We start from the raw sequence: 22,385 nt of genomic DNA, 5'->3' as shown, positions 1-22,385 counted from the left end.
CTGAAGGGTCCTCTTATCCTTGGCATCATCTAGTATGACTTTGGTTAGCCCTTTTCTTGCAGTTTGTTTTTCGCCTGCTGAGCAGTGTTGAATGGCAGTTTCAATGTCCACAATTTTTCAAATTTAAATTATGGCAAAGCCTTCTTTAACTAAGATTGTATGCATTGGGGAAGGGGCAACTGGTTCCCGAAATATCGATACAAATAAGGACAATAAGGTTGTCCTTCTCAAAAACAATCTTTTCGTTTCATTGGAACACAGGACAACCACAAAGCTCTGATAATCATTCAATCATTTTGACGCTCCTTTTAAATGTTTACTTTAAAAAAGGTTTTTCATAAAGGTTAAAGGAGTGGACCCTTTTTATGAGAGTTTTTGCATTTCAGCTCATTTGGGGTGTTAGAGTACAAATCCATTTTTATTAGGGACGCTCTTGTGTTCGCAATTCCTTAACATAGACTTTACACGCGAATGATCAAAGACAGATAAGATACCACCCCTAGGTGATAATATTTCTAAAAGTAATCGGTGCTGTTTCAAATAAATAAGTTCACGCAAATTACTTTTTTCTCATTTGCCTGAGCAACGCAGAAGTAGTACTAATTTATTAAATGGACACGCACCAGATTTTCAAGAAACTAATCAACTCGCAAAAAAGGAAACAAATCCAGATAACCGCAGATCTTATCATCCACCAATTAATTAAATATTTTCTGTTTGATTGCAAAACAAATAGCGTAACCGATCATGCAACGGGTTGGCCAATAAGCCAATAAGCGGTTGCCGTATAAGTTCACTCCGTTTTAGATTTTTTTCCAGTTTCTACCCGTGGCAAAAGTTGTTTGGTCCTTGCTCACCTTCAGCTGAGTCGGTAGCCTTTTCCCTCATGTCGTCGTTTAATGTATGTAATTGGATAAAATGATCGTGTCACGAGCATGTCACATATTGATCAAGCCAACGTAATATGATATTTATTGATATCGATAATAATTGGATGTTGGTGGAAATTCTTAAATAAACAGATCAGATTACGTCTTGTTTTTGCTGAATTTATTTAAAAAGGTTCTCTTGGCATGAATGGGCTAATGACGCAGAAGAATTTGATCAATGGCAATAAATTTCTGAACGGTTTCGCGGAAGATGGTGAATGATTTCGCTTCCCCATATGTTTCACAGTTTGCATGCTAATTTTCTCTCCGTTCGTGGGAATATTCGACCAAAGGAAATGGAAGAGTGCATGGAGAAACGCCGACCTCCCATAATGACATCCAATTAATATCTGAATAGAAAACTCCACGAGGATGGCATTCGTCACTGAAAAATCACTAAGCAGGTGCCGACTTCCACTCACAACCTTCAATAATTCATAATGCCATAAGTGACTTTTATCAAAACGTAAACAAATATTTTATTATATTTTATTGAAATGCAGTTTGATTTGTTACTTGTCTGGGGTTTTAATTTAATTTTATTGGTGGCTTTCGCCGATCTTCATGGGAACGGAATGAATCAGCACCGAGAGCCTGTTGACGGTAATTATCATTCCAATCTGAGATGTATTCCACTAATGTCAAACGTATTTCCAGGAGAATATACCCAAAGCCTTAGATCCTACGAGTTTGTAGTGCCGCATAAAGTAACCCATGATGGGAATTTTCTAACGTTTTCCTTGCCGAATTACTTTAAACATGACTACTCTTCAAAGCGACGCAGGCGAGACGATTGTGACCCAGATGTCATCAACTATAACCTCCACTTCAATGGGAGAAGCCATCACATCCAATTGTGGCCAAATCATGGGTTTTTGTCACCGGAAACCGTATGCTGCAATGATGTATTTTTGGGTTTTGTTGTTTTCTTTAATTATTGTAGATAGCAGAATTCCACTATCCTGGTTCAGAAACGACCATTGTGGCGCGAAAATTAAAGAGAGTTAATCCAGCGTTGTGCCATTATACTGGAACGATCAAGGGGATGGATGGCTCTAGGGCGGCCTTGTCTTTGTGCGATGGATTGGCAAGTGCATTTCAGCTAAAAATAATGTTTCTAAAATGGAAAATGTAGTTGGGCGTCCTTCAGTACTACATCGCTTGTCCTAGCTCTGGACGATCTTCGCTTGCTCAGAGAAACACAGGTCCACCTCCTCGTGTCTCAATAACTTGCTACTTCACATCACCATGGAACATTCTTGGGCTATCCCTGGGCATCAGCAAACCCTACGAGAATCATTGGGATCATAGCTGACATCTTCACCCAGACATCATCCTATGGATATGGAACATTATGCGTAATCCTTGATTATGTCACCTCTTCAGTATTCGCTCTCAAATACCTTGAGAAGAAAATCGAGTCTCTTACGGCGGCTTCCCTGAGGTGTTGTCTTAGCTTCATGAGGCCTTTTCCAATGCTTGTCGCCTTTGCGCTAGCGGGCGAACTTCCTCCCTCTTACAGCAGATCTTTACTACCAGTCAAAGAGATTCTCAATGCCAAAATGTTGAAACCCTCGTTTTATGCCCTCATCATAGACAATTACATCACCTCAAACACACCAACGGCTGTTTGCAATAAATTTTACTCTGTCCTAGAAAACTTACATGCAGACGTAACCCTCGTTCCGTTCAAGCATTTCTCCATATCAAACCCCTATGAGGATGGCGACTCCCTCTTCAGAGCGGATCTTGGGGAATGGGAATCTCTTTACTATCCTGATTACTGATGCCTGGGGCGAAGCCGTAAACGCCGGATGTGCGGTTCACTCAAAGGTATAACAATTCTTTTCTCTACTCAGAACAACCAAAATCTTAGTTCTCTCGGCTGAGCTACTAGCAATTGTCTAAGCAATCAGGCTATCAGTCATACCTAAACTAAAGAAAACCCTAATCATCACGGACTCGCTTAAAGCCATTAAAGCCTTCATTAATAAAACCACACTCAATTACCTGACTGCTCGAGCCCACGATGAAATGAGGATAGCCCCTTTGAGAAAAGTGCTCACATTCTGGGTATTTGTGTGTGAGGTGGGAGAGAGGCAAAGCGCCTGAGCACTCAGAGATTAATATTATTATTATCAAAGGGCTACACAACGCCCTCAATGCAGCTTGACTATCGTTATAGATTGCGATGGCCTACCCTTCAACCACTCGTCGCATACACTTCAGCCTTTTGTGAATTAATTCAATTAAAACGGCAATGATTGTCGTTTTATTTGGATTAATTGAACGACCATGTCTGAGGCACCAACTGTCTATCAAATCAACGGCACGTTGTATATTTCTACACACCGTTCCAAGATCCCGATCATCAGCGAGCACAGCCACGTCATCAGCATAAGCTTAAGCGTGTATTTGGCAAATTTTACAGTTCGCATAGTAGTGAGCCGTTCAGCATACTCCACAGAAGTGGCGAAACCATTTCTCCTTGGGAGCAGCCTTTCGTTGCTTTGGCTGTTATAAAGTGATCGGCACCCACCTCAGCGCAAAGCAGTCTCTGCGTTAGCATAGCATGGATCCACTTAATTAAAACATCATCAACACCATGATCTCTGGTGGCATCACAAAATTTTTGAAAAGGCAAACAGTCAAACGCCCCTTCAATGTCCACAAACACCTCCATCGCGTACTCACCATTCAGAATTGCATCCTATATCTTTGTAACCAAAGAATGAAGAGAAGACTCACAGGACTTTCCACGCTGGTAAGCATGTTGGCTTTCTGTCACCATTCTCGCGGGTGGTGCACTTTCAGGAGGGTCTGTACTGATTCCAGTCTGGAGCTCGTGAAAGTAACATTGGGTTTTCTAAGAAAGTCCAACTTGGCCGACTCATCCCTTTTAATCTGCACAGCCTTCAAGTCTCTCTTTGACCTTCTAGTTCCTCACAGTACACTAAAGGAGTCTCGTTTTGAACACCTAAGAAGCCTCTTATATTCACGCTGTGAGTTCCTGAAATTTAAACAGTCTTCGTTCTTATTACCTTTGTAAGCACGGCTTAGAAGTCGTCTGATTGATTTCCTGAGCGTTTGCAGTTCCAATAAGGAACCGTTTCACCACTTTGACCTCGGGAAATAGGACAACCCTCTTCATAGCACTCTAGAAGTGTGCAGTTCAGAGTTCCCAATTCGTCTTCGCAAAGGAGTCCTTAGTCATTGAACTTTGTCCAATTCGTTCTCCTAGTGTTCCATCTTTGTACTGCAGACTGTTCGCCCGCAAGAGTCAGATTAAATTCTAGGTATCGGTGATCTGACAGTGAGACCTCGTCTAGCACCCGCCAGTGTGTAATCAACTCTAACACTTTTGAGGTACATATTGTTAGGTCAATTACTTCGCTCCTTCTCGGTCCCACGAAGGAAGGTGCGCACCCTACGTTTGCAGTCATGCGACTAGCTGAAGTGAAATAGCTTCCCTTTTCTTGGATTGCATTTGCTACTGCCCAAACAAATATGTTGAGCATTTGCATCGCAACCTATTAAGAGCTCTAGACCACTTGATTCTGCATACACTACCAGACCCCTACGCTCTTGCGTCGGTGGAGGATACAAAGAATCATAGGGTAAATAAGCGGGGACAACTATGATGTTTTTCCTCTCTCTTAATCTGATATTATACGATAACCGTAAATATGTACTGGGAACAGAACTGTCTCAGCATGGTTGCCTCTAACCGTCTTGATATCAGGGCACAAGCTCTCGGTCTTATGGATCTTTCATCGTCGAAGATCCTAGCCCCCTTTACTGACCCAATGCCACAGATTCTGTTAAATCGAACCCACGGCTCTTGCACCAGAAAAATGTAGGGGCAATCATGCAACTTTGTGAACCTTGCTGCCAACAGATAGGAGAAAGCTTTGGCATTCTGTAGGTTGATTTGACCTATCTTTATGTTTTTCGACATAAACTTAGTCTAATGTTTTATGGAAAACTGTTAGAAACATATGCCGCGGTCTGGTTTTCCCCACACCGTACCGTCAGAGACTCGATCCCCTCGTGCTTGATTTCTCTGGAAAAAGCCTTACTTGGAGGTACCGCGGTTCCCATGTTCCCATCCATGAAAAATTTCATCGCAGCGCATTTGTCTGTTTTCCACTTTGCACCTTGACTGGTTTGCGGTGTCCAGTTTGCGTAGATTCGATCATTCGAACTGGCGTCAAGGCAGTTCCGATCACGTCTCTGGCCCTTTCTTCCCTTTCTTCCGCCTGTTCCTTCAAAGGTGTAGGATAAGTTACTAGCAGGTAGGATTCTCTCTGTAGTCCCTTCACTAGTGCGAACTCCCATAAGGGGCGCGCAGCTCCATTATGGGAGAGGGCACCGAAGATGCTGAAATTTGGTCTATATTGTGTGAGTCGAAGACCATCATTGTTCTTCGTTCTCAAAATGGAGATTATGCTTTACAGTTTCCTGATATGACTGAATTTCAATCTATCTAGGAAAAAGTGGAGCACCATATGGTGAGTTCCTCTGAGCACATTTAGACTCTTTTAATCCAGTTCGAATACCAAGCTAAAACCCTCCGCGTTTGTGGATTTGTTCTTCCTGGCATTCATGAACTTTACCCTCCAGCGTCCAAAGTCCATGACCAGGTCCTGTTTATTCAGCATGCGGATGATGTTCTCTGCCCTCCTTCGAGGGCCCGGTAACCAAAATCTGACATGTTCTGTCCTGCGTAGCTCAGTGTTCACAATAGTGAATTTGGATCGACCGCCAGAACTCAAAGCCGGGATTGCCTGCTGGAGCCACTCTCTCCAAATGGAGAAGCCCATTTCGAAAACCTTGATTGTTAAATCTTGCCTTCGTTCCAGGCTCCAGCATTTTTTTCCACAGACATTCTCAGAGGATGGCAAATTGTCCTTCTGACATATTGCCATAATTGGAAGAAACTCCCACGGCAGCGGTCAGAACTGAGGCTGCAGCTTCCGCATACGTCCTCTTTCCTTCTCGCCTGCGTGTCTGTATTCCTATGGGAGGGACCAGCTTCATTCATTCATTCATTATCGTTCTCGCTGATTTGATCACCGCCCGGCACACCGGTCCTAATCCCCACGGGACGCGTGGATGTAAGTCCTGGTGCGGAGCACAATAAAGCGTTGGCCACAACATATGTGTTGGTCTTCCGCTTCTTGCGCGCATTAGCCCTGACAGAAGAGTCGAGTGTGTCCAGTGTGGATCCCACCGAGGTTTCCAGTTTATCCCCCCTTTCCGCCGGGGATTCCATTTCCTTGCGTCCAATTTCTCTGCACCTTACCCCGCCTAGTGGTACAGCCATTTCCATATCCTCATTCCCAAGGTGCTTCTATGCTGCTTCTACCTTCGCATTGCCCTGTTCTACCGCCGGCTTGGGGCGTTTCCAGGTTCACGATGTCCAATCTGCTTGCTCCATTTCCACATACCGGCGTTAAACCAATAGTGTCCACGTCACCAGCTTCCCTTTCTTCCGCTCTTCCCGGTAATGGTGAAGGAGACGGTTCTGATAGGCAGGATTCAGTCTGTACTCCCCCCTCCTTAGTGGCCGAAGTTCTTTTCTGTCGAACCTTCCTCCTCTATTAGCTGGTAAATTTGGGCTGTAGTACCGCGGCTTTCATTCGTTCTGTTGACGGTTGGACGGACGGACCCTTTAAACATCACCTTCAACCCTCGGGGAAATTATAGTTACTATCATTATCAACAATAGAGCCTTAATGAGTGCAGTAATTAGGTCAGAGGGTAAAAGGATCCTAACAATATTGGGAGGGCAAACATTCATGTAAAGCCCTTGGACGTTCTTTCATCTGAACGTACAGCGGGTAACCCGCATTACGAATTTTTCCACGATGACTATGACTACCGTTAGTATATTACAAGAATATTTACTGTTATTGGGTTTTATATATGGAGGCTATATTGGAAATGACCATCGTGTTGATGTTTTCTACGCCTTCATTCAGGATTGTGAGTATTAACTGGAAATCCATTTATCGTTGCGAAGCCACAGTTCGCAGGTAGATGACGATATTCTTTACTAAAGTTCCTGAAGTCATCCCTTAATTCCACCGATTACTCGGATGTGTGGTATTTTCTGTCATCTATAGTGAACACAAAGCTCTGGCCTTAATCTTTGGATAATACTTTTCCCGCATAAGAAGATCTGAGATCATGTTCTCGAAAATTTTGAAAGTAGTCATTATTCACATCGATTAATTGCCTTTAACTAAAAGTTTTAAATATTAAAAAAATAAATTCCCTTCCATCCACAGGCAGGTTACATTAAAACAATTGATGGCGTCTATTACATTGAACCTGTAAAGGATTTTTGTGCTAACGAGCAAGGTCATCACTTGCATATAATTTACGGTCCTGACGAATATCGGTTTAAGCGCAAAGCACCAGAAAACGAGGATCCATCTTCATCATCATCATCTTTGGCCGATGATGGATTTCACACAAACTGTGGCACAAATGAAGATTGGCGCAAGGGTTGGAAGCGTGCGTTTGATACATACTATCATTATGAACAGGAGCAATCGTACCATCGCAAACAGCAGGGTAATGGCACTTCCAACCATGTTGATAGGAGAAGATCTAATGGACCACATCATCGTTATCTGGAAGTGCTCGTTGTAGCCGATAAAATGTTCCTCGATTTTCATAAGGATAAAGATCATGAAAATTATATACTGGCCGTGATGAATATGGTAATTAACTGAGTGTTGATGGATTTGTTTTCAGTTTTTAAGTGTTTTAAGGTTTGCAGTGTGTAGTTATGGAGTTACTTCTTTACTTAAACGGTTAATGTAAATTTGTCGGGAATTAGTACGGCAACAGTAAGAGGTCGTTAGTGCTGAGTGAGGCAGCTTTAGTTAGTGGGAATTTTAAAATCTGCTTACGTATCACCTTCTGTAGCAGAAATTTATTTAAGCCTCCGTCTTTTTGTTTATAAAGATTCTTTGAATTATTCACAAACAGCTTTATAACCAACTTATGGATCTCTACCAGCCCATATTCCTAGATTGTAAATAACAAAAAAGTTCACAAATTCTGGTTAAAAGACTTTATTATAGTCGCAAGTGACGTACTTCGGGAACCAGTTTTTCCCTTTCTCATTACAAAGTTCATTTGAAGAAATTTACGTCAAGAGAACAAATCCTTTTTAGGGTTTCATTTTATGCAATAATATTATTGAAATCGATTCAATTTCTGTCCGTCTTTCCCAGAAACCTATTGACAAGAGATTTGAGAGGAAGGGTTGGAACGTGAGTCCCCACGCGAAGTGATTGAAACTTTTCTACCTTCAGTTTAAATGTGGTCCATATACATACATGCGAGAGGTATGTGAAATTATTTTTCCACAAATAGAGTGGCGTGGGGTATAAAATGAAATGTCTCGCCTAGAAATTTTCAAAGCCTTCTTAGTGTTGACATTAGTCTTAAAGCAAGGGAATTGGAAAGGCCAGCTATGACAGTAGGTAGGTAGGTATCAGTGGCCGCTCCGTGGAGCCCAATAAGCGTTTTGGTGTGCCGATTTGATGCCATAGCAGAGTAGTCCAGCCGGCTCGGGTTTTCAGAGCTAGTCCGTAGTATTCACGAAGCAAAGCAGCTCTCCTTCCTTCCTAGTGTCCATAACCTGACTCTAGTTAGAGCAGGGAAAGTGCCTGGGGGTTTCCTTTCTTCTTCGCAGCTTCGGCAGTGCGAATTGTAGGCTCTGCCGAGCCTTGCGGCATGGCTCCCTATGGGCAAGTGCTCCCACAGACCGCCGTAACCTTGAATGCGTTTGCACGCGTCTGGCACAGGAGCTCTCCTGATCGGGCTATGTTATAAGCCAGCTAAATCGAGGTTCTTCGTCTAGGATGTTACTGTGGCCGTAGGATTTCGTTGTTTAATATCCGGACTCACGTAGTCTGACGGCACTGCATGCTACAACGTATTTAATTTGGAGATGCAGGAGTACATTGAGAGCATCTCTCGGGCAGGACTGCAAAGCACCACCAGCAGCACCTGCATACGCGGTTCTTTGAATCCTATTGAGCTTCGTTTTTTTGGATTTTTTGCTCAAAGCCTGCCTCCATACAATAGAGCCGCACGTTAAGATTGGACGCATCATAGCGGTCTCAATGGCCGACTTATACTTCTTCAAGCAGTCCTTGTATGGCTGCCAATATATATGCCGGTAGCAGATGTTGAAGATTCCCCTGGTCAGTCATTCCACCACGGTGGCAGTGTCTTCTTACTATATTCAGCAGGGCACGGGACTTTACAGGCGGTTTCGAATGCCTTTTCCAGAGCACCGACCTTTGACTCCAGTTCGTCTGTCGTGCCAATCTTGCAAATTTGCGCGCTGAGAATTTGTTCTTAATTCTAACTTGACCAAAGTTTCTCCAGCCGATCCTCCTGGAATCTCTGAAGGGTTTAGAGATCTCTGCGCGAAATCTAGACTGAAAAGTATCCAGGGCTCCTGTATTAGTGCGATGTGGATGGAGACCAGCAGAATAGCCAAGGCGCACTTTGAGTGCTGCCGATATATCTGTGATAGATAGTGTCCGGATAGCTGAGTGGTTAGAGCACAAGGCTGTCGTACGGAAGGTCGCGGTTCAAATCTCGCTGGCGGCAGTGGAATTTGTATAGTGATTTGACGTCGGATACCAGTTGACTCAGCTGCGAATGAGTACCTGAGTCAAATCAGGGTAATAATCTCGGGCGAGCGCAATGCTGACCACACTTCCTCCCACAGTCTACTGTAGTGTACTGTAACGGTCTTAAATGAAGTGCTCTAACACACTTCAAGGCCCTGATCCAATATGGATTGTTGCGCCAACGATTATTGTTATTATTAGATATATCTGCGTTACCCTCAGCATGATCTGCTTCCGTGAGGGGTTTGTTTCCGTTGGACCGCCGATCCTCATATCCTCCAACAGCTCGTTGGCTACGTCGATTGGATCTAGGTCGTGGTCCGGTTTTGGAGAGCGGAAGATTTCTATCTTTACGTTCCTGACTCCGAACCGGATTTTAGAGTCGACCTTTTCCAGTGCCTCCAGGCACTCTCCGTTTATACGGAGCAGAAAATGTTGGTTGTCTTGGTTGGCTCCTGGCCATGTTGCTGAAGGTTTTTGCAGTTCGTGGCTCGTTGGCTGGCTTTTGCCTTTTGCTTATATGTATTATATACTGTGAATGCAAGGGGGTTGTTATAACCTATGGTCACTTATAATTTTTGCAATAACCGTATTCTTCCTGAATTTCCGATGTAAGAAAAAGGTAAACGTGGCTTTTTCGATCGAAGTTGATATGAAGCCGCTGTTGGTACCAACTCTCTGATTCCAAGGATTCCAAGGATTTGACGGTTCCCTTTCCCATTAGAATTCAAATTCAAATGAAGTTGGGTACTTTTTTCCCTGAGCTTTCTTATTTCCTGGATGACAAATTCCGTCCTGCTCAAATAGCACATTCAGCTCCTCTGCCATGCTATCCTCTGGAACGTTTTCGACTTCCCATGTTTCGCCCTCGGGTGGTTTGTTTGGCCCTGACTTCAATCAAAAAATGAGGTTTGTTCAAATAAACCCCAATTTCGCATGGTGACCCAAGATTTACTGGAGCAGACCACCTATGAATCTGAGGTGGATTGACATTATTATTGAACCCTATAGAAACCATCACCGTTACAGATTCGACTGGTGAAGCGGCTACATGGGCTTGCGGTTGACAAGCCATACAATGTACTGGGAGTCAGACATAAAAAGCGGCTTTGTGTGGGCGAAAATAAACGGGGTATATGAGTATAGCTCTTACGCCCCACCAAGTCTGACACTGTCCGAATTCGAGGAAACGTTTGACAGTCTTGTTCTCGACGTAGAGGGTCATAGTCCAAGTCTTGTTAAAAATTATCCAGTGGTTATTCCTCCAACAAGAGGAGGGCATAGACAGCTTCCAGCAACCTCTGAATGTGACAGCAATACAGCCAGTCAGCCTAGAATAGGAGATAACAAAGCTCCGGGTCTGGATGGCGTGCGGAATAGGGCCCTTAATCTTGCCGTGAAAACCATACCGGATATGTTTGCTGAGTTGTTCGAAGCGTGCATGTCGGAGAAGATATATCCTGCATGGAAGCGCCAGAAGTTAGTGCTACTGCCTAAACTCCAGGTGAACCAACCTCCTACAAAGCTATTTGTCTTTTGAACACCGTGGGGACTATGGGTTCCGTAAAGCCAGATCAATCTGATGCATTCAAAATGGTTACTGACTTGGCCGAAGATGTAATCCACCTAAAGGGGAGGACTAGCAAATATCGCGTGGTGGTAACCCTAGATGTGAAAAATGCATTCAACTTGGCCAATTGGAATATAATACGGGAATCTTTGGCGAAAATTGGTATTCTCGCTTATCTTGCAGCTATTGTCAACAACTGTTTGCAAGAACGGGGGCTTTGGTATGACACTGATGATGTTGGTTGTGGTCGCAAAGTAGGTCAAAGATGTTGAGTTATACTCATGTGAAGTGGTCAGTGCTGTTAAGGGTTGGCTAGAAAGTTCTGGTCTGACAGTTGCGGAGGAAAAACAGAAGCGGTCCTCATCACTAAGCGCCGGAAAAGAAATTACGCCTGTATTAGAATCAAAATCATATCATCACTTCCAAGCCGATCATCAAATACTTAGGGATGGTAATAGATAGGAAGCTCAGCTACAGGCAACATGTGCAGTATGTTTGCGACAAATCATCCACTACAAGTACGGCCCTGGCAAGGATGATGCCGAACGTGCCAGGGCCACGGTATACTTCTAGGTTGCTTATAGCCAGGGTGGTAACCTCAATCATGCTCTATGCGACCCCAGTTTGGAGGAAGGCGTTGCGGATGTCAGTTAACGCTAACAAACTGGGTGCAGTCTACAGGTAGATTGCCCTGATGGTATGCTCTTCTTTCAGGACTGTCTCAGATGATGTAGCATTCTTCATCTCTGGAATGATGCCGATTGACATCTTGGCAGATTATATGCTGAACATATACAATATGAAGCCAATCTCTCTCTTATCGCAGACGAAGAACTCTAAGAGGGAGAGATCCATTAATAGATGGCAAGAGCAGTGGGAACGCTCGGAAAAGGATCGGTGGACCCACAAGCTCATTCCTGTCATCAAGGAGTGGTTGGAAAGACGACACGGTGAGGCGAATTATAATCTCACCTAGTTTTCCACGGGGCACGGAGGATATCGCCAAATCGCCAATTCGCCAATACCTGCACAGGTTTAAATTGGAGATCTTACCCCACTGTCGAAATTACGATGGAGTCCCAGAGGACCCAGAGCATGTATTTTTTACTGTCCGAAATTTGTGGAAGAAAAGAGGAATCTAGAGGAGATTCTAGGAGAGGCGCTAGTGCCAGAAGATCTAGTGCCGAAAATGTTAGCACATCAAGAAAATTGGGACGCGGTCAGCTCCATGATCGCATCTATCCAAACCAAACTGCGAAAAGAAGAGGAGAGGAGAAAAGCGCGGTCACGTACGCCGCTTATAGAACAAAAGGTGGCTAAGCTAGAGTAAGTTGACTCGGGCCCGTTATGTAATACTTTATTGTGGTTCCGCTGGCAGGGAGGGAGTCGCGGTGGTTTTAGTTTGTAAAAAGCCCACACGTTGGTGTGTCCAGACCAGTGTCTTTTGAAGATTTCCACTCCCTCAAAAAGAAAGCAGACAGACAGACATCAAATCGATTCTAATAAGGTTTTGCTTCACACAAAACGTTAAAAATAAGATATGCTGTGAATTAGCAGCTGCATTTTCTCTCATCAGATTGTCACCGAACAAGGCGATTGAGATTTTGCATATGCGGCACTGAACAGATGAGGTTGCGTATGGCTAGATCTGGTGTAACAAAAGATGATCAATGGTGTCAGTGCAGCTAATAAAAGCTGAAACTGATGGAAAACTTAGCCTAGTAGTATCCTCCAGTATGTATTTATTTAGGGAATCTTTTAAATTCTTGATTATTCTGGTTAATCGGAAAGTGAAATCAAAGTTCATAAGAAAATTTTGAAAGATTGTTTGTTCTCACTCAGCGCAACACTATGATGACAGCAAACATTTTATTTCTCACAGCCTGTATCATCTCAATATACTCATCTTTTATTTCCTCCAGATTTTATCCATAATTTCATGATTATCTCTTCTAGGTATCCGATTACTTTCATGATTCATCGACGGGCAATCAATTGGATGTTGTCGTGGTACGCATTATTTACTTGGATGATACAATCTCAGCACTAGATCTAAGCGTTAGCCCAGAGGCTGGGCAGACGTTGAAGTCATTTTGCAAGTGGCAAAGTGAAATCAATCCCAAAGATCCCGATCATCCACAACATCATGACATTGCGGTTTTAATAACCAGGTTTGAATGTCATCCCGTCACCACACATCAAATCTTTCCTTACCCGCCAGATTTATTACACGACTTAATCAAATGAGGGGGAGGGGGGGAGGGGGTGGCAAAGTGGAGAACATAACTGCGGATGAATATCGATTATCTGGATGTGGTTGGTGGTTGTCCTTTTGCAGTCTCAAGTCGAAGTTCAATCGAAGGCGTCTAGCGAAAAAATGGTGTCAGCTAGGGTTTCAGCCTTTGCTACAATGTACCATTCTTGCGCTACCGTTGGGATGGTTGATCAGTGATAGATATTGAAACTATCTCAGAAATCCCATTCGATTCAGCACACATCAGAGGAAACATATCTTCAGTGAAGATTTGCAGATACAATAAAATTGTTGAAATTGTCCACCTTGCCACCTCCCCAGAAAGCGGTTACATACATCACTCCAACACAATCCACCTCGACCCATATCGATTTCCCTCATTTTCACATACTTTATTGTTATTATTGTTATCATTGTTAATGTGGTAATAAAATGAAAAGTTTTATGAATTTTTAATTAGACATGACATCTGCTCGGATGAAACTAAAAATTGCGATTTATTGGGATTGGCATACATGGCGTCGGCATGCGTACCATCTGATGCGTGCTCAATTAACGAGGACAAGGGTCTGATTCTCGGAGTCGTGATAGCTCATGAACTTGGCCACATGTAATTTGAACCTTATAATGGAATCTTATGGTGACGTCTCTTGAAAAGAAATATTCAAAAATATCTTGGGAATCATAAAACTGATTTATAGCCTAATAACAAGATACTCTAGATATTATTGACAAAGATTTTTGCGTTGAACTTTCATTTTGATCATGAGAGGAAATTTCGAGGTTCCTCAAGGCCAGGGAAAGGTTTGTTCTCATCAGTTGAAACTTAAGCGAGAAAGAAAGATGGGGATGAATTAAGATCTAATTAAACTATGTCAAATAAGGAGGTCAAAGATTGATATCATTCCAGGGATTATCGAAATTAAATTGATCAGAACAAGTATTTTCCGCCCCTTTCAATATTATTAACAAATCAGGGTTTTCAGCAAAAAAAATCAGATACATTCCAGCGGTTACTGTCTGGAGTATAAACTCCCATCAGAACTGCCACAAACACAAAAATAAATTAAAAAATATTCCCAAGAATTATTCAAAAGACTGTCCCGACCACAAATCCAATCTGATTAACAATAATGTGATTTATTTTGAAATTTTCATTTCGTTTTCGGTTTCAAAATAGAATGGGATGCCAGCATGATTGTGAAGGCGAGGAAGGTTGTCCAGGCAATTCGGGATGTCCGCCGAAAGGCCATGATGATTTCAACCATGTTATGGCTCCTTATGTGACATTAGCTACGACGGCATGGTCAAAGTGTTCGCGAGCATATATGAGGGAGTTATTGGAGTAAGTAGACCGTAAGGAATTTTTAATGTTAAATTATGGGAAGCATTGGAATGAGCGTGCAGTTTACCGCATGGTGACTACTATGTCTGCTGTTGCGATTCGAGTATAAAAAGGAGAAGGGATGGATAGTTTCCATTTTATCGAAAAGGGATCTACATCATATAGTTGACTTCAGGGATGGTGTTTTGATATTGGTATATTACTGGCAAATGCTACTTCATTTCGTTGTATGTTAACCCCAATTATAGGATAACGTTTCACTTCATCGAAACTTTTGGTGGCTTTATCTTATTGTTCGCATCGAAAAAAGTTCCTGTCTATATCTCAAGGATATTTGCGTGGAGTATTGTATATGATAGATAGGTTGGTTCCATCTGGAAAAATCCAGCACACTTTTATGCTTTTCACTAACTATGTAGATGGTGAACCTGTGTAGTTAGGAGTGACATCCTGACTATTTCTTTTCAAGCAGACCTATACTTTACCGTACTCATTCACTCGTTGATATGTGCAGTTTCAGAGAAGTTTCCGGGTTTGTTTCTGCTTGAGGTGGGGATGAGGCAAAGCCTCAGAGCACTCAGATCCTAGTGGCCCATTGTACTCGGTTACCCGGTCTAACGGATGTGATTCTACCCGCTGCAGTTGCAGCATATCAGCACCAAAACGCTGATGTTTGGTGTGTCCATAGGCAGGGCATGTGCATAAAAAATCTTCCGTGGACTCCCGCTTCCCGAATTACTATTCTGAATATATGCCCAGCTAGTGAATTATGGCCAGAAAGGGTAGTATTTGTCCCTGAGTGAAACGTGGACCCACGATGGAGCATAAAACCTGCTGAACCAACACCAACGGCTCTACTACCAAACCCTATCTCCAACTTTACGTGGGACCACTGGGAGCTCTTTCTTAAACTGCAGACGGAGAAAGATGAAGACGAGCCTCCCGCGCCTAAAAACCGGGCAAATTCTACCAATTGGTCGTCCATGTTGGGGGTTGGGTAATGCTGATAACCCTACATGCAAAACCAATGTTATCAAGCCACAGAAGGAGCCTCAGACAGGATGCAATTTAAAACGACGAACCCGGCAATAACCACGGAATAACGATTTGCGCATTTTCTCATGCAACGTGCGCTCCCTGTTGTTGAAGTTACCAAGCAGCTAATCGATACCCTGTGCCAATATAGGGCTGATGTAACAGCGTTACAAGAGATGCGTTGGACAGGGATCGGTTTCCTGGAGAAGAGTTACTACACCATATATTATAGTGGCCATCCAGTAAGCCATGTGCTCGGAGTAGGTTTCTTAGTCAACCAGAAAATGAAACTTGATGTTATCGGCTTTGAAAATATAAGCGAACGGCCATGCCCTCTGCGCTTGCGAGGCAAATTTAGAAATTTAAGCCTCATTAACGTTCACGCTCATATAGAGGAAACTGCAGAATCGGAATAGAATACCTTCTACAAGGCGGTTGAGCGGATCCTCGAAGCCTGTCCCAAATATGATATCAAAATCATACTTGGTGATTTCAACAGTCAAGTAGGGACGGAGCTCTATTCGTGGCTTACATGGGGATATCAATGATAATGGAGTGTGGATTATTCAGTTAGCAGTATCGCATCGTACCTGATTTGGCCGGAAAGCAGTCCACAAACATACGTGGGAATCTCCGAATGGGGCCACGTCCAACCAAATTGACCATGTGCTAATTAACGCCACCACCTCTCAGCCTTAATGAATGTCATAACATATAGGGGGTCAATATCGACTCGGATCACTATTTCGTTGGCATAGTGCTCTGGGTTCGAATTATAATACCACCTACAATCCCCTCTGATATTCAGGTCAGAGTGAATACTGAAGCCATTCACAACCCAGCAAACCATAACACCTATAAGGGGGAAATGGATGTTGTAATAACCGCAGACCTCTGTTGGTCCTGGAGATGAAGCATCAACAAATGATCTACACAACCACCTGAAGAACGCTGTCATTGATATGGCCACATAGGCCCCAGCCGCAAAAAAAGTCAGAACGGCTGGTTTGACAATGAATGTAAGCTAGCAACGGAACGGAAGAATGCCGCATACCGAATAATGTTGCATTCTCAAAGAACGCGGGGACGCGCAGAGACTTATCACGAACTCCGTCGAGCGGAGAAGCGACTTCACAGATGGAAAAAGGAAGCCTGGGAGAACCAACAAGTCTGTGAACTAGAAAAGTACAGGGAGCAATCGCACCAGGCGTGGAAGTTTTACCAACAAGTCAGCAGGATGAAGCCTTATACACCACGATGCTCATCCTGCCGAGACAAAGAGGGAAATCTGATTTCCAACAGAATGGGCTTATTGGAGCGATGGGTTGAGTACTTTGATGAACTACTGAACAACCAGAACATCGGCGAGTTGGAGGTCCCGCCAACTGAAGACGACGGACAAATACACCACCACAAAATATAGGAGAAACAGTCTGCTTAATTCAACGGCTTAAAAATCATAAGTCGCCAGGAGGCGATGGAATTCAGCCGAATTAGTGAAATATGGAGGCGACCATTTACACCAAGTGGTTCATCAACTTGTGCTCAAGGTATGGGACAGAGCAAATCAATGCCTGACGATTGGCAACGAGGCATTATCTGTCTCATATATAAAAAGGGAGGTTTCACACAGTTCAGCAATTATAGAGGTATCACGTTGCTGAGTACTATCTATAAGATATTCTCCTCTATGTTGCAAGGCCGGATAGCCTCATACGCTCAGAACACCATTGGCCCATACCAAAGAGGCTTCACTCCAGGCAAATCAGCAACAGATCAGATTTTCTCTCTGGGGCAAGCGATATAAAAACTGTTGGAATATGGACAACAGTTGCACCATGTATTCATCGACTTTAAAGCCGCCTATGATAGCATAGCCAGGCTAAAACTGTACACGGCCATGAGAGTTCGGTATCCCGATGAAATTGATAAGAGTGACTAGATTGACCCTGGCCAATGTGTCAGGCCAGATAAAAGCAGCAGCATCATTCTCAAGACCATGCAACATCAACAACGGTCTACGACAAGGAGATGCCCTACCATGCGTCCTCTTTAACCTGGCCCTCGAGAAAGTGATCCGTGATGCTGAGGTAAATGCAAGAGGTACAATCCTCTTTAAGTCCACCCAACTATTGGCCTATGCTGACGACATCGACATCATGGGAAGAATGACCCGAGACGTACAAACTGCCTTCATCCAGATCGAGCAGGCAGCGCAAGATCTTGGGTTGCATATCAATGAAGTATATGGTGGCAACGTTTGCACCGAAAACCAACCAACCAACAACATCGAACCGCCCTGGTCAAACAGGAAGAATAAGTATAGGAGACTACAACTTTGAGACCGTTGACAATTTCTCCTATCTAGGGTCGAAAATCACAACCGATAACAGCTACGATGATGAAATCCGCGCACGGTTGTTGTCAGCCAACAGAGCCTATTTCAGCTAACAAAAACTGTTCCGTCTCACCGTAGGGTCAAAGCTCTTACTGTACAAGACTATGACCTTGCCAGTCCTCATGTGCTCCTCGGAAACCTGGTTTCTTAGCAGAAAAATTGCAAACTCTTGGTCGCGTTCCCCCCTTACGTGAGGATGTACGATTCCGTAACCTACATATGGCAAAATCTATGAGCGATACCTCGACCGTCTGGTTGCTGATAAAATCAGACCCAGCTGGTTGCGGTGGGTGGGTCACTTAATCCGTATGGATGAGGATGATCCAGCCCGGAAAGTCTATAAGTTCAATAAGGGCAATATCTATGGTAGAAAAAGAAAATGAGGGAGGACCTGCCTGAAATGAACGATGGCAGCTTTTAGGGATATCGAATTGGTGGACCTTGGCGCATGAAGAATGAAGAATGCCCACAATACTTACCCAAGTTTTCCTGCTCGTTGACACCCTGAACTTTGCCGAATGATTGCTTGATTCTGGCGGAAAATTTTGGTGTGTTTAGCAGCATTAATTCACAGCCACCTTTCATTATGGGGAGCTTGTTCCCCAATTGCTGGTTCCAGTCCGGGCATGGAGCAGATTGAACCTTATTTTGCTAAAACATCGGAGATTTAATTACCGTCTCTACCAGAATCATCGGGTATCAAGAATGGTTCCACAGTAGTTGTTGTTTGGTTTTGTTTGTCCCGTGTGACCCGACAGGCTAACAATCCAAACAGGACCCAATACTACCCATGAAGTACACTAACAAGACTGATGCCAGGCACTTAGTCTATGTTACCAAAACGCAATATCGTTTATGGCCAGAAAAAGGCCAAACACAAATTTATTAAATTAGATCCTTTTTCGATTAGTCGTTATAGTTGCAAATACATGAGTGCCAGAACCTGCCCGAGCAGACTAGACAGGTGTTGAAAGCTTGTCAATGTTAGTCGTTAATGTTTTGGGATTATGAGCGTTTAGTCATTAATGAGTTACATTCGTTAAGTTGATAATAATAATTCAAGCGATGATGCAAGTAAGCAGTTTTAGTCGTTATCCAGTTGGATGAATGACTAAGATTCATTTAGGGATTCAGTCCGCATCCACTTGATGTCGGACCTGACCAAATGAAGAGCAACTTGCTCCCACTCTTTATAGTCCACGGACTCCTCTTTTTGAGTTAATACCTAAAGTTCAGAAAAGAAAAGAGGGACGAAGACGGCTAAGGTTACCCTTGTTGTGTTTTATGAATTATAAAAGGGAGCATACAACACTTATGAGCCGCTTCGGTCCCAGAGCAGAGGTGAGACAACGTCTGATGAGTTGCCTCTGCCCCGGTACGAAACTGCAGCCGTCTTCGTCCCTCTTTTCATTCAGTTTAGGTTTTAGTGTATAGTCGGTGAGATTAGGAACACAGGATGTATTCCAATTTTAGTCAATAATGCTTCAAGGTTATGAATGTTTGGTCGTTTTTGCATTTATGAGGTTCAAATGATGATATCAAATCTCCATCCGAAAAGGTCCAGAACGGACCAGATGGCCAGTAAAACTTGACGCACGAACCCAAGGAGGCTACTCGATAATGTAACTATACCCAACAAAGTGTGGAACAGGAAGTTACCCGCGACTCTACTCACCACAGCGAACCATTGGAGTGCGGAGGGGCACGAACATATCAAAGCCAAGGACCACCGACGATGCTGGCGGGAAATGTCGTAACGCGAGACAAAAGATAAAATAGCATAACCTATACCTATATAAAAGATCATCAATCATGCAAGGATCCCTAACCGACAGGATTTCTTGAAAGTTGAAAAACTTGTTACACCAGCTTCACTTTATACAAACCCTGGTATGCTCGTTACACCAGAAGATTATGTGTTCGTTAGTTTCCCTAACTTTACAAGTGTTACATTTGTCCGGAACTATGCTCCCAAACCTCTTGAGAAGGACTCTACATTTGTGATTGGTTTGATGACGATTCAGTAATTTTTCTTCGGAAGCTGTAAGTATTTGCGAAGCCTCCGGTTTAATTATAAATAAAGTCGGATGAATGTTGGAGAAAAAATGTCCTTTCACTCACGATGACGCCAAAAAGTCCTTCTCTCACATCACATATGAGTGTTCCTAAACGGTCATCTGGACATCAGCAGAGGCGGCCTCGACCAATCTCATAGCATGCGAACGCAGAGACTTACGGGCCCTGCATGAGCCAGGGACCAGAGAATTTTCAGTGATTTGAAACAGGGATCAGAAGTCAGGGCATGTATTTGACCCACTAGGTAGTGCGTTTGCAAAGTTTGATTGAGTAATTTATAAGAGTGAAGAGAGTCTGCAAAGATAGCAACCGTCCTCTCAGCCATCCTAAGAGCCACTTTGATGGCCTGAAGGACAGCAAACTTTTCAGCGGCCAAAACCGAACTCTCATTCAATGAAAGGTGAGAGATCTGGGTCTGTCCGAATCAACCACCGCCAAGGCAAAAAAACCTCTAAATTTAAGGCCATCTGCCAACATACTACAAGCAACCGCCACGTGGGCCCTGCCACCGGTTCCTTCCAAATCATAAGACAAGATGACCTGAATCTTATTTGAAATCACGGAGGACAACAGTGTCAAACAGGCTCCGGAAGGACTTATAGATCGAGGACAGACTATTGTCAGCATCCGGGTTTTGTACCACCAAATTATAGATATTAGGACCTTCTTCCATTACTTCGAGAAGTTGTTTGGCTGCCAAACTCTCTTGGCTTCTGAAACGAAGCGGCGGATCCTTAGCCAAAACAAAAATCTAGTGCAAGAGGGCGGTTCTGGCCAGGCATCTTCTCAGAATGCAAGTAAATATAGAGTTAAGCTTATTTTCAAAGTATCTGGGCGGATCCATAGTGGACGTAGCTGCATACTTTAAGATAGGCCTTACCACTGATCTATAGAGATTATGGTCTTTTGGAAGAAACCAGTTGCAAAGTTAATCAGCCTACCGGTCTTGAAGGTTTTCGGGACAATAGAGTTCAAGTGATCTCTGACCGAATAAGTCCTCGTTATCTCCCTGTCTAAGAAGGTGATGGGCTTGATATGAGCAATCGTCTGATTATTAACTTAATAAGCTGGGATGGGACCCTGCTTCGCTTAAAGGATACAGATTGAGATTTCGTTGTGCAGAACTTATCAACAAAGAGATGAACCTCTCTTTGCCGACATTTAGAGGTCGAGCTCCAATTGTCATCGGTTGCCAAAATAAGGAAATCGTCAGCAAATTGGAAAATTTCAATACTATCAAGACATTTATTATGCAGGGATGCTGTATGGAAGTTCAACAACATTGGACTTAAAATGCATGTTTTTGTTGAGGATGCTGGGAGGTCAAAGTCCGCATCCACTCGATGACAGACCGGACCACTTACTTCGTCTGTTGTGGTCCACAGGCTCCTCCCTTTTGAGCCAAACACCCAAGCCTATCAAAAAGTTCCTGCCTCACTTCTGCCTTGGTAGCAGGGTGACCGAAAGCAGCGATGGGTGGCAATCGCTCCATAATATATAATAAAATCCGTCGCAAGTTCAGATCTAAGCCAGGCAGAAGCGAACTTTTTTGTTGAGAATGCTGGATCCCTTGAGTCACTTGATGACGGGCGGGATCACAAGGGAAGCAACTTACTTCCTCTCTTGTCGTCTACGGGCTTGGGTTAGACATCTAAGCCTGATAAAAAAGTTGACTGACGGTTTCGTCCAGGGCAGAGGCAACTCATCCGACGCTGCCGCACTTCTGCCCTTGGAGGAACGTGATCGCATCCGTCATCAAGTGGATACGGATTTGGCACTCCCAGCATTCTCGACAAAAAAATTCACTTCGGCCTGAATTATCATAGATCTGAACTTCCGACGGATTTTCCTTCAATAAGTTCGCATTCATGTCGTTTTTGCGAATATCTATAAATGGCAAGGCAGAGGTGAGACATCATCTGATGAGTTGCCTCTGCCCTGCACGAAACCGTCAGTCAACTTTTTTAAAATTTATGCCATTGCCAACTTGAACGCTGTCCAGCCATAGTTGCAGGCGTTGATTGGACATTATCCTTGAAACCCCTAAAACAATTTCCGCAGAAAAACGGAAACGTGACATTATGTGACACAGAGTTGCAAGACCCACCTTCT

General features: G+C 43.5%; 1 protein-coding gene across 1 annotated transcript in view; it reads left to right on the top strand.

The window, feature by feature from the left end:
• Positions 1-1,504: 1,504 nt before the first annotated feature.
• Positions 1,505-22,385, top strand: part of LOC119653392 (A disintegrin and metalloproteinase with thrombospondin motifs 6-like) — a 47,552-nt gene continuing 26,671 nt past the window's right edge. Inside the window, exons 1-7 of the mRNA XM_038057958.1 lie at positions 1,505-1,532; positions 1,587-1,819; positions 1,873-2,016; positions 7,223-7,660; positions 13,122-13,336; positions 13,880-14,029; positions 14,600-14,764. Of these exons, the coding sequence (XP_037913886.1) occupies positions 1,505-1,532; positions 1,587-1,819; positions 1,873-2,016; positions 7,223-7,660; positions 13,122-13,336; positions 13,880-14,029; positions 14,600-14,764 (1,373 nt within the window). The remainder of the gene's footprint in view (positions 1,533-1,586; positions 1,820-1,872; positions 2,017-7,222; positions 7,661-13,121; positions 13,337-13,879; positions 14,030-14,599; positions 14,765-22,385) is intronic.

The sequence above is a fragment of the Hermetia illucens genome, chromosome 4 (genome assembly GCF_905115235.1).
Source record: "Hermetia illucens chromosome 4, iHerIll2.2.curated.20191125, whole genome shotgun sequence".
NCBI classification, from domain to species: domain Eukaryota; kingdom Metazoa; phylum Arthropoda; class Insecta; order Diptera; family Stratiomyidae; genus Hermetia; species Hermetia illucens.
This window is presented reverse-complemented; position numbering and strand designations above follow the sequence as displayed.